The 13,046-nt window shown below is 42.8% G+C and overlaps 1 protein-coding gene across 9 annotated transcripts in view; it reads left to right on the forward strand.

Annotated features, from left to right (window-relative positions):
- The window catches only part of LOC142365597 (polycomb group RING finger protein 3-like), a 115,189-nt gene extending 103,660 nt beyond the window's left edge, over positions 1-11,529 (forward strand). For 7 of the 9 annotated variants that reach the window (XM_075446510.1, XM_075446508.1, XM_075446515.1 and 4 more), the window contains one exon: positions 2,526-5,885. In XM_075446510.1, coding sequence (XP_075302625.1) covers positions 2,526-2,573 — 48 coding nt within the window. In that variant the 3' untranslated portion in view covers positions 2,574-5,885. Of the gene's footprint in view, positions 1-2,525; positions 5,886-6,481; positions 6,883-8,061 lie in introns of those variants that run through there. The other 2 variants (XM_075446516.1, XM_075446514.1) reach the window with 2 other exon arrangements.
- The last annotated feature ends 1,517 nt before the right edge of the window (positions 11,530-13,046 follow it).

Raw genomic sequence — 13,046 nt, forward strand, 5'->3', positions numbered from 1 at the left:
AGGAGATTGATAGGATTTTCTCTAAGACCCTAGAGATACAAGAGCCTGAATTTGCAGCTGCAATGAGGTAGGGAGTAGCCAGAATCTGTGTTGAAAGAAAGGAACAAGGTAAATCGCCAGATGACATCCCTGGACTTTGAGAGAGCAGGCTTTGGTCTGGTCAGAGACCTGCTTAGAAGAATTCTGCATCTTGTGGTTTAACCCCAGTAGGTAGCTAAGCACCACGCAGCCACTTCTTTCCTCCCTCCCAGTGGGGTGGGGGAATGAATTGGAAGGGTAAAAGTAAGAAAAATTGTGGCTTGAGATAAAGACAGCTTAATGGGTAAAGCAAAGCTGTTTATGCAAGCAGAGCAAAATAAGGAATTAATTCACTACTTCCTGTAGGCAGGCAGCTGTTAAACCATTTCCAGGAAAGCAGGGCTTCCTCATGCGTGATGGTCCAGACGTCCCCACCTTCCTCCTTCTTTCCCATAGCTTTTATTGAGTCCCCTCCCAACTTCTTGTGCACCCCTAGCCTACTCACTGATGGGGCAGTGTGAGAAACAGGCGGCCTCAATGCTGTGCAAGCACTGTTCAGCAATAACTAAAACACGGATGTGTTATCAACACTGTTTTGGTCACAAATCCAAAATATAGCACTATAAGAGCTGCTATGAAGAAAACTAACTCCATCCAGTAGATAACTAATTGTACTGTGTGAATAGTTAGCATAATTCACTTGTGCATGTATGCTTGTAATTATTGGATTGGAGCAACAGTAGAGAGGCCAACCCCATCTGTCTAATAAGAAGTAGAGGGTCATACTGACATGCTAGTGGCTTTCAAGTAGGTATTCAGAAAGTCCCTCAGTGGTCCCTTGTCTATTCCGGTGTATGTATAATCCTATAGTTTTCACCTATGTATAGCAGCCACCACTTTCTTGGATGTGATCTGCGTTGTGCAACCCATTATTAATGCCAGTGTTTGCTTGTGGCCTTGGCCTTAAGCAGACCCTTGATGTTCTGTGTTTATCAGGTCATGTGGGTTTAACAGGGCTGCTATTTTCAGGAGCTTATTGGTCCTTGGGAGACTTTCACACACTATCTTCATGAAGTTCATGAAGAGCCTCGTGAAGTTCAACAAGGGCAAGTGCCAAGTCCTGCACCTGGGGAAGAACAACCCCATGCACCGATATATGCTTGGGGCCACCCAGCTGGAAAGCAGCTTGGCAGAAAAGGACCTGGGGTCCTGGTGGGCACCGGGTTGAACAAGAGCCAGCAATGAAGCCAGCCTTCCTTGCTGCAAGGAAGGCCAATGGTGTCCTGGGCTGCATTATGAGTGTTGCTAGCAGGTCAAGGGAGGTGATCCTTCCCCTCTGTTCGGCATGGGTGAGGCCACACCTGGAGTTCTGTGTCCAGTTCTGAGCTCCTCAGTACAAGAGAGATATGGACATAGCAGAGAGAGTCCAGTGAAGGGCTACAAGGGTGATTAAGGGACTGGAGCATCTCTCCTGTGAGGAAAGGCTGAGAGAGCTGGGACTGTTTAGCCTAGAGAAGTCAAGTCTCGGGGGGGGGGGGGGGGGATCTCATCAATGTATATAAATACCTGAAGGGAGGGTGCAAAGGGGACAGAGCCAGGCTCTTTTCAATGGTGCCCAGTGTCAGGACAAGAGGCAATGGGCACAAACTGAAACACAGGAGGTTTCCTCTGAACATCAGGAAACACTTTTTCACTGTGACGTTGACTGAGCACTGGAAGGGATTGCCTGGGGATGTTGTGGAGTCTCCCTCCTTGAAGATATTCAAAAGCCATCTGGACATGGTCCTGGGCAACTGGGTCTAGGTGACTATGCTTGAGCAGGGGGTTTGGACAAGATGACCTCCAAAGGTCCCTTCCAACCTCAATCATTCTGTGATTCTCAGCATGTACTTTTCCTCTCTTTGGCCTGCTCTTTTCAGGTAACTATTGCTCCATCCACGCACATACGTACCTAAAGAGCCAATTCACACAAATTCATGCAGAAGAGGCTTTTATGACCATTCTTTATGTGGTGTAAACTTGAACTGTAGAACTCTGTACTGCAGGATGTTGCAGATGTTAAAAGTTTACATAGATTTAAAAAATCAATGGGTAAATTCACAGAAGAATTATTGGGTGAGGACTACTAATACAAGGCTCTGCATCTGGCTTAGGAAATTCCTGAATTGTTTGAGACTGGGGAGAATTCTGGAGACTATTGCTGTTTACTTGCCCTATTCTTATGCCCTTCCCCAAGGGTCTGTGATTGGCTCCTGCTGGGAACAGATTCTATTCTAGATGGCCAGACCTAGTGTTAACTGCTCTTAGGATGATCAATTACTGAGACAAAAGTAGAAGGATTCTTTTGGGGTGGCTCTGTAAGATGGGATATCTTTGTGAAATTTTGGAATATAGCTGCTCTGATAGTATCTAAGCTTTAATTTATGAAATAGATAAGTTTTGTTTATAAAGTGTATGAATTCATTTTGGTTTTGCCCCTTAACCTGTCTGATGATTCTGTCTTGCAGAAAGCACCTCTACTGCTACATTACAGACCCAAAATGGACTTGCTGTAGGAGAACTTTATTGTCCTTCTGGACAGGTTTATTTTGCAGAGACTATCATCTGGCACCTTAGTGCAGCACTTAACTCTCATGTGACACAAACCAGCAGAATCATTTTGGAAAACTGTAGTGTTTCTATAGCAGACTGTCCTTCTGAATATTTTTAGGGGTGTGCTGCATGGATTTTTGGACAAAAAAAAAATATTTTTATACAAGTGAAATAATAAATCACAACTCAACAGGATTCTACCAGCACTGAGTTTACAGGTAGTGAAAACAGTTCACAGTTTCATGGAGCTCAGCCTGATTAATCTATTTGTAGTTACACAAAAATAAGTTAAAATGGTGTGGGAGAGATTTAAAATGTTGCTTTTAACACCATTTACTTATTTTTTTGTCTTTAAACTTTACAACTTTTTCAGTATGTTTTTCTGAGGTGTTCTTGTTTTATGTAGTATGCCCAATTATGTCAGCTTTAATCAAGCCATTCTATAGAGCATTGAATATACCTAATAATACAGTGACTGGTGATATTTATTATGCTGCATTAAAAGCTTCCTAGAAGCCTGAAGATCCAATTACTTCATTAGTTTTGCACAATGTTTTAATATCTCCCCTTTGCATGTTGATTTGAAATGAGTTCACTTGATTTTTTTAAATAAGCCTTAATATTTTGCCATGGCATAAATTACATCTGATCATAACAAATACTCATAAGTGCTGAATTTGTGAAATTGTTTTAAAGCAAATATGTCATATAATTGGGGCTTGCAAAAATAGAATTTTACTCCAGGGAGTATTTGCTATTTCATTAGCTGTTAAAACTATGGCTGTTGGGCACCTTTTGTTGATGTTGCACAAGTTTCCATTTCACTAGCTAAAAATTCTTCAATGAACTGCAAACCAATTCTGTGTTTCTTTTACTGTTTTCTATATGAAACCATAGCTGTTTATAGCTCGATTACTATTTATTTTTGAGGTCAGATTAGATTACATTATTTGCCCTGAGAGATGCAAACTATCATATGTGTGGGTGTGTCTGTGTACAGACATGCATGCACCTTAGAGAATCCACCTTCAGTAGTGCTTAGCAGTGTTGACTACACTGATTGAAAGGCTTTTTAAAATAGTCAGCTTCATAAAAATGTGGTAGTAGTTGAAAGTGACTTCTGCAAGCTGTATGCTGCATAGCATTATATATAGCGCGGATATGAGTGTGTCTGACGTAGGGTCTTAAGTAAATGAAAAGAAGATAAGCAGTATTATTGGCAGCTGGAGGCTGCCAATAATTTTTAACTCTCTGAGTTTTCCTGTCAGCTGAAAATGGCAGTTATATCAAACACTTTATTCTTTCATAAAATGTCAGTGTCTAGGAAAATCAGTATGCCTGTTAGCACTTTCCTGCTTCTTCCAGCTGTGCTCCCCTACTTTCAAGAAAGCATTTCTTAATGTTACTTGATAATAGGAGGTTGATCTCATAAGAGGCTTATTCAAGTATTCTAAATCCTACTGCCTCTTTTTGAGTTTTCCAAGAACCACATTGCTCTGCACATCTCCCATGCTTTTCTTAAATGAACTTTTCAGTTCTTTTCATAGTTCTGCTGTTGCCAGAGGAAAGCTCTAGGTTGACTTGTTTGTATTAGGAAATGGGGCCCTTGTTTTCATTTATGGCCATAGATGGCGAATGGTGAAGAAATTGAAAGAAATGCAAAGAGAAAGAAAGATACTACTGAACTATGGGGATGGCCACAGTAAGGCCAGTGGAGTACTGCCATCTCTGCAAATGATGATGTGAGACCAGTACATTTGAACACCTGGGTTAGACAGGACTTCTTTATGTCAAAGCTTAGAGAAAGTGTGTGTGATGGAATTAGAAGTTTGCTCTGGTTTTGCTGTACTGTTTCTGGACTTGATTACCTACAATTTAGCTTTTATATGTTTTTAGCTTTAATAGAAGTGACAGAAGAGGACAGGTGAGATCTAATTAGTCTCTGTTTTTGGTAGTTTTTCACAGAATAGTGAATGCAGGAGATATGGATATATATGTAACTTAACATAATAGGCGTTTCTGGAGCTCTTTGTATGGTTATCATTGTATACTTCCCATTGTAAATCAGGGGCTGGTTTCAGTTGATGAGGCCTCCAGAGAGTGCAAATATGGTTATAAACACCCATCCTCCATGCACACCTAATGTACCTGACACAGACATGGAGCTCAAGCCCACAGACCATGTAAATGCCTAATTCATTGTTCAGCTACAGTCTAAGGGTTTAATAAATATATCTGTGATTGATCTACCTCAGTATATGTACACTGTTATAGTTTGGCCGGCAACAAAAGGGCCACGTGGTCACCCTGCCACCCCTCCCCCCGCTGGGGCATGCAGGAGAATAGAAAGAAAACAGACAAAAACTGGTGGGTCAGGATAAGGGCAGTTTAACAGAACAGCAAACAAAGGGAAACAGGAACAACAACAATACCAATAGGGGGAATACACAAAACAAAACAGCAGAACGCAGAGAGCCGCTCTCCTGGACCGGACTGCCGCGCGCTCCTGAGCCGCGAGTGAGTGCTCCCGCCACCCAGCTCCCCCCCACCGGAACCCAGCATGACAGCACATGGTATCGAATACCCTGTTCTGTTTGGCCAGGTTGGGTCAGCCCGTCCGGCTGTGTCCCCTCCTGACTTCTGGTGAAAATTAAACCTGTCCCAGCTGAATCCAGGACATTATCCAACCCTTATTCTATACCATCTGCGTCATGCCCAGGTCCACCATTTTCCAGTTGATCACCACCACTTCTCCTGTCTCCAGATATCATTCCCTTAGTCTATGGATCATCACTCTAAAGTGTCCGCTGAGTTCATTTAATTCATGACTTCAGGCTCCATCTGTCGTAACGATCTTCCGTGGCAGGAGAGGTGATGTGTGGTGATGGGCGGTCACTTGCTGCATCCGGAGCTCACGGCTGATGTATCTGGTGCATCCCGTGCCCACAGTCTGCAGGTTGGAGATGTCGATCTCGATGAAGTTGCTGGGTGCCAGTTGTTGAAAACCAGGTCCAGACCCATCATCGCTGTGCTCTGCTAGGTTTCATCAAAAAGTCCATCCTTCTTTAATCTGGATGATTGTTACTATGCTACTACTGGCATAACTCTCCCTACGAGGAGAGGCTGAGGGAGCTGGGCTTTTTCAGCCTGGAGAAGAGAAGGCTGCGAGGGGACCTAATAAATGTTTATAAATATTTTAAGGGTGGGTGTCAGGAGGATGGGGCCAAGCTCTTTTCAGTGGTGCCCAGTGACAGGACAAGGGGCAATGGGCACAAACTGAGGCACAGGAAGTTCCGTCTGAACATGAGGAAGAACTTCTTCCCTCTGAGGGTGACGGAGCACTGGAACAGGCTGCCCAGGGTGGTTGTGGAGTCTCCTTCTCTGGAGATATTCAAGACCCGCCTGGACAAGGTCCTGTGCAGCCTGCTGTAGGTGACCCTGCTTAGGCAGGGGGACTGGACTAGATGACCCACAGAGGTCCCTTCCAACCCCTACCATTCTGTGATTCTGTGATTCTGTGATAACATATAACAATTATAGCAGTGATAACAGACAGTGACAGGGTTATTTAACAATTAACTTTATACAATTAATTTACTGACTATTCTCACCCAAAATCAAATCCCCATGAGGTACACATTGGACTTCCCCATCCTTCCGCATTACCCACCAGGTGCACCCAGGTCCTTGAGCAAAAGCAATCCCGTGGAGGGGCTTGCCTTTGCCCAAGGCAGGACTAACCCAGACTGTCTTCCCTAACATGTTCTGCATGTGCGCTATGGGGATTTATCCCCTTCTACGGGGTGCTGAGGTTTTGATTGGGCAGGACCAGCCCAATTGGTGGATCCTCTGTATCCTGTCTCCTGAGCAGAGAAACGCTTGCCCCAATGGCTGAGATGATGGCCCATACAGGTGGGGAGTAGGACCTATTCTCTTTGAATTGCTGGACCTCCGGGGACAGTTTCTCCACAGCTGAGATGAGGGAGGAAGAGAGACTTTCCTCATACTGCCAGAGTCGGACAGCCACCTCATCCACTGTTGGTGCCTCTTCACCTCTCCAGTCTACTACTGCCAGTGAATTGGCATATGAGGATGGTGTGCTCCGTACAAACTTCCTCCACATAGATGCTGTGCACTGGACTTCATCTGGGTCTGTGGGTAACTGCTCATCATCTGTGTCATAGTAAACCAGCTCCCGCACAGCTAATTCCCTCAAGTACTGAATACCCCTTTCCATATTGGTCCACTTGCCAGGGTAGCATACAAAATCGTCACTGAAGGGGTACCTCTCCCTCACGCCTGAGAGAAGTCTCCTCCAGAGGCTGAGGACTTGTTCCTTTTTCCCAATGGCCTTGTCAATGCCCCCTTCCCTGGCCAGGGATCCCAGCTTCTTGGCTTCCTTGCCCTCTAACTCCAAGCTGCTGGCCCCGTTATCCCAGCATCACAGCAGCCAGGTGACAATGTGCTCGCCTGGGTGGTGGCTGAAATCTTTCCGCATGTCTCGCAGCTCGCCCAGGGACAGGGACCAGGTGATGACCTCTGTCTCTGTCTCCTGCAATGACCCTGGCTCATTGTTATCTCTCCCGGAGCAATCTGATTTCTTTGCGTCTTTCTTTAGTTTTACAGGGGCGACTGGCGCAGGTTGGGTTTTGGGCTCAGCTGCGTTGCCTGCAGCTGGAGCTGGAGCAGCTGCCGTGTCCGCTGAGGCAGCCCCTGCGGTCATGGCAGTGGCAGCCGTGGTGCCAGTCGGGGGGACTGTGACTGCCTGCTGGGCTGGAGGGGCTGCAGGGCCGGCTGGGGGGGCAGCGCCAGTCACCGTGCCTGCCGCTTCATTCCCCTCCCCTTCCCCTTTAGAGCACTGAACAGTGTTGAACAGGGCTCGGTAGGCATGGGCCAGACCCCAGCACATTGCGGTGATTTGTGTCTCTCTGGAGTTCCCAGGGTGGCAGCACACTTTGTGCAGATATTTTACTAGTTTGTCCGGATCCTGTACTTGCTCAGGGGTGAGTTTCAAAAAACACCGCAGGTGCCCACTGCCCTAGGTACTTGCCCATGCTGTCCCACACACCCAGCCACTCAGAGCTATCCGGCCCCGGGGCAGGTCTCTGCACGATGTTGTTAACTACTTGTTTAACACTGAACAAAACCTGAAATCCATTCAGGAGGCAGAACAATAGAAACCCACTGGCCTGAGCATCCCACGGGTACTCAAAATTCTCAAAAGCCTTAGGAGAGAGGGGGGGGTGAAACAGTGGGGGAAGGTATTCCCTCCAGTTTTCCCCACAGAGTGGGTTCGATTATTAATAAATTCTGAGAGATAGCATCCGAGGTATGGAAATGACCACAGTGCCGCATGCAAATACAAGCCTAATTTCATGCACAGTGATGTTATCATGACATAATTCGACATCGTACAGTACAGTAAAATCATCATCCTGATCCTTTTCCCAGCAATGATGAACAACACCACAGGGGACACATACAGCAGGTACGGGTTCACATACCACAGCCATCTGATCAAAGACAGAAACATTTTTTACCAGCGACTGGTTAACTAACACAATAAATGCGTATAACAAAATCTAAGAAAGCTGTTTTAACAGATGCTGCTCAGCCCTGCCGTTATCCCCGCCCCACGCCTTGGCGCCAAATTTAATTTAGTTTGGCTGCGACCAGCAACAAAAGGGCCACGCGGTCGCCCTGCCACCCCTCCCCCCGCTGGGGCATGCAGGAGAATAGAAAGAAAACAGACAAAAACTGGTGAGTCGGGATAAGGGCAGTTTAACAGAACAGCAAACAAAGGGAACAGGAACAACAACAATACCAATAGGGGGAATACACAAAACAAAACAGCAGAACGCAGAGAGCCGCTCTCACCACCCACCGCCGCCACGTGCTCCCGAGCCATGAGTGACTTCCCGCCACCCAGCTCCCCCAACCAGAACCCGGCTTGACAGCACATGGTATGGAATATCGTGTTCTGTTTGGCCAGGTTGGGTCAGCCCGTCCGGCTGTGTCCCCTCCTGGCTTCTGGTGAAAATTAACCCTGTCCTGGCCGAACCCAGGACATACACTATGGAACCTTATTGCACGATCAGATGTTGATGCAGTGCTGTTGAAGTTTATTGAGATTTTAGTGTTTCCCTGCATAGCTCTGCAACTGAAAGAGGTTAGCAGTTACAAACATGTAAATCAGAAAGCTCTCTGCTGTTCAGTTCTAAATCTTGCTCTAACAGTCTATAGTATAGAATATATGTTTGCAAGTTTAACTACCTTTGTAATCACTCGAATTTGTTACGGTGCTATATCAATATATTTAAATCTGTTTATATAGGTACACATCTGTACCCAGTGTTAACAGCTATAGCTGGTGATTGCTCATAATTGTGTGTAACTGCTGTTGTAATGTGTTTAACCTGATAAAACCTCAGCAGTGCTTTTAAAAACAAAACAGACAAACCCAACTACAACCCTCTTGTGCACATCACTAGATATCTTTATTACAAAAGCTGTTTCCCATGGGGAGGGATGGGATACTGTCTGCACCATTTGTTTGCTTTCTAGCTTTATAGAAAGACTAGACTACAACTGAATTCAAGTCAGAGACAAGCCTTGGAGTCAAAGTTCTGTTTTACTTCTTTGAAGTTTAAGAAACAGTTGATTTAATGTCAAGATTATATTGGCAAAAACAATACAAACGTCTCTCTCTTTTTCTTTTTTTTAAACTTTTAAATCTGAAAGTTGGGCTCGGTACAGATATTTCTTGAATCCTGATGAAATCATGATTAATTTATTTTGATCTTAATGAAGATAGCATTACTGTGTCATAATTTTTACATCCACTTACACTGGTAAATAATTGCGGTAAAAAGGTATCTTGTAGCATTATCCTCAGCAGCAATGAGACTTAAATTATCCCAGGCTCAGAGTCTCGCTAGATGTAGTTTTCATTAGAAATAGGTAATTCACAGAAAATATACAATATTGAATTTAAATAAGATTTGGGAGCTTGGAAAAATTAACTTTGTAAAAAATATTTATTATGTTAAGCATTCTTTTTTATTTTACCATTAGAGTATTTTTTGTTTCAAAGGTCCAGGTTTATTTGCAGGCATATAAAACTGTAAGAAGTTTTTATCTTATTTACAGCTTCTTCCTGTTATGTTAGGTTTGAATGGCTTTTATTTGTATGTCTTTGCTATGTATGGCTAAAGAGCTTTGCTTATTCTTTTGTGCAGTGGGTCAGAAACATGCATTTATAAGGCATATGTTTAAACTGTAAATGTAGCATCTACTTCTAAATTGAAAAGCAACATAGATGGGGCGTTTCATATATACATTCAGTGGGGTTTTGCTTGGGATTTTCATTTGTGTTTTGTTGATTGTTTTGTGATTTTTTTAAGAATGAAGTTTGGAATTTTATGGGCTTGTAAAATCTTTAAGTGCAAGAACTACCCATCAGCAATATTTTAAAATGGATGATCTAGCAAGAAATTTCAATATGAATTGTGGAAGTAATATGCAAAAGATGCAGGCTGTCCAAAATTGGTTTGTGCCATTGTTATGTCTGGTATCTTTGCATGTCATCTAACCTGAGAATGTTTATGTTTATTGATTGTGCAATAATACACACAACACTGTCACCTCTGGGAATGTGGGACTGCAAAAATGAGACTACATTTATGGTGGTACTATTTTTTTTCAGTAGACTATGAGCCTTTGAAAGCTTATCTGGCTCTATTGTTTTTATAACAGCATAATTAGTATTAGGAGATTCACTTTTTTTCCTACTGCATGGTAAATGGAGCTATACAGCTAGTCTATTTTTCAGTTATATGAATCTTACCATTGATTTAAGTACAATCGTAAAGAGCCAACTAGTCTGTACAATGACACATTAATCTTCATAAATGTATTTTCTCAGCAGTACTTAAGAAATTAATTTAGTACGTAAGGCTGAATTTCACAGAAAAATCTAGTTTCTGTATTTCCTCAGGTAATTGATTCAGTTTGGACATTTCACTGGAGATGTTAATACAATCCATGCTTCAGTTTTTCTGCCTGAAGTTAATAACAAGAAAAAATGTCATATATGCTAGAATCTTTGCACTTAAGTGTAATTGAGAGGTATTGACTTCTGTCTCTTTTAAAGGTGCAGAGAGAGCATTAAGTTGCCTAACATCAGCATGGAAAAATACTTTAATGTCTGCTTTCATCAAAATCTGTAATCATGTACAGACACTAGGTACCTGTCTTTTTTGTGAAGTCAACAGTCATATTTTTACAATAGAGTTTAATATGCCTATACACAGATTTAAAACTCTATTCTTCTTGTTTGAGCCACTTGAGTAGATCCTCAAAGCTTCTTGGAAACCTTTTGAAGCCACCATGATCTGATGAGGTCAGATTGCAAGATAGGGGCTAAAAGGTCAATTCTGCAAATTCTTACAGTGGTAACTGTTACTAACCTAGATAGTTCCACTGAAACCAGTGGAATCATTCATGTGGACAAAATTGCTTAAATGTGTGTCTGCAAGGTGGAGTCCTAATTTCTGAAAGGATGGACTGATGTTTCTGTATCTTTTAACTTAAAAAAAATTGGTTTAATAAAGTTATTTTATTCAAGTAATTGAATAGGACAAAAATAATTTGTTCTTTGCAACAACATTAAATTAAGTTTAAAGGACAATAAACCAGTACAATCACTAAGCCTTTATCCTCGTTATGTGGCACAATAAAGATACTGAAACTATCATAGCGTAAGACCATATTTTTGAATTGGTTTCACTTGAGAGATTACTTTATTATACTGTTTCCTGTGTGATTTTTGTACTATTGGTGGCTAGTTTTGGTCTAGTTTTTGGGATTATTGCATAATGCTTTGATTTTACAATAGTGATGCTTGTATCCAGTGTTTTGCCGAATCATATTATATGCTTGTTAATAAAAGTAAAAAAGCTAACTGAAATCCTGCCAGGCTGGTGGTAGTTGTTCTGTTCCATCCTCCCCCCTGTACTGTATTATGTGAGCTAGTCCTTTATGTTCTTAAACACAGTGTGACTGGAACAAGAATGACATATATGGTTCTGTAATAAATCTTTATTCCCATCTTACTCAACTGAGATGTTGGCATGGCTCAAAGGAGTACTTTATAACATATGATGCTGAAATGTCTATGCCAAATGTGTGGCCATAATTGCCTATCAGTTAATTAACATGTCTTCTGTTGGTGGGACAGGAAGTAGGTACTTTACAATTTTCATGTATTTGTAAGTATAAATAGAATAGAACTGCTCACAGTATTCAAGGTGAGGCCTCACCAACGCTGAATACAGTGGGATAATCACCTCTTTTGACCGGCTGGTTATGCTGTGTTTAATGCGCCCCAGGATGCAGTTTGCCCTCTTGGCTGCCAGGGCACACTGCTGACTCATATTGAGCCTGCTGTCAACCAGCACCCCCAGATCCCTTTCTGCAGGGCTGCTCTCCAGCCACTCCTCTCCCAATTTATACTTCTGTCCAGCATTACTCTGTCCCAGGTGCAGAATCCGGCATTTTTTCCTGTCAAATTTCATGCCATTGATGATTGCCCAATGCTCCAGTCTATCTAGATCCCTCTGCAAGGCCTCTTGTCCCTCAAGACAGTCAACAGCACCTCCCAGTTCGGTATCATCAGCAAACTTGCTAATTGTGCATTCAGGTCCTGCATCCAGATCACTGATAAATATATCAAACAGGACTGGCCCTAGAATTGAGCCCTGAGGAACACTGCTGGTGACCGGTCGCCAGCCAGATGTATCCCCATTCTTTACAATCCTTTGAGTTCTGCCCTTCAGCCAGTTCTTCACCCAGCACACTGTGAACCCGCTCATCTCACAGTTGGACAACTTGTCCAGAAAGACGCTGTGAGGGACAGTATCAAAAGCCTTACTGAAATCCAGAAAAACTACTTGCCTTACTTCCACATGTTAATTTTAGTTTTGTTCTTATCTGATGATGCTGATGCAGAGGGGTAGACTGGACTGTGACACTCTTTTGGACACATGTCAAATTTAAAAGCATACCAACCCAAATTCTGACTTTTCTCTTATTTGAATAAGGAGGAAGAGGGTGTTCTTGCAGCATCTTCCTACAGTACTGTGAATTTAGAGACTATTCTACTACTCTTTGTGTTGAGGAATGCAGAAAGGTTCTTTTCCTGCTAATAACTTAGGAATTCTCAAGAGTTTTGGATTGGTTTGAAGTCAGAGGTTTGTTCTTGCACGCAGTTCTCATACCAATAGTAGCCATGTATAATCATCCCAAGGAGATGCCACTGATTGAAATACAGACATGAGGGATCTAAAAGAAGGAGGTCACTTATAAACAGTAATCATAGAATCATTATGGTTGGAAAAGACCTCTAAGATCATCAAGTCCAACCGTCAACCTGATAC

This window comes from Opisthocomus hoazin, chromosome W (genome assembly GCF_030867145.1).
Source record: "Opisthocomus hoazin isolate bOpiHoa1 chromosome W, bOpiHoa1.hap1, whole genome shotgun sequence".
NCBI classification, from domain to species: Eukaryota; Metazoa; Chordata; class Aves; order Opisthocomiformes; family Opisthocomidae; genus Opisthocomus; species Opisthocomus hoazin.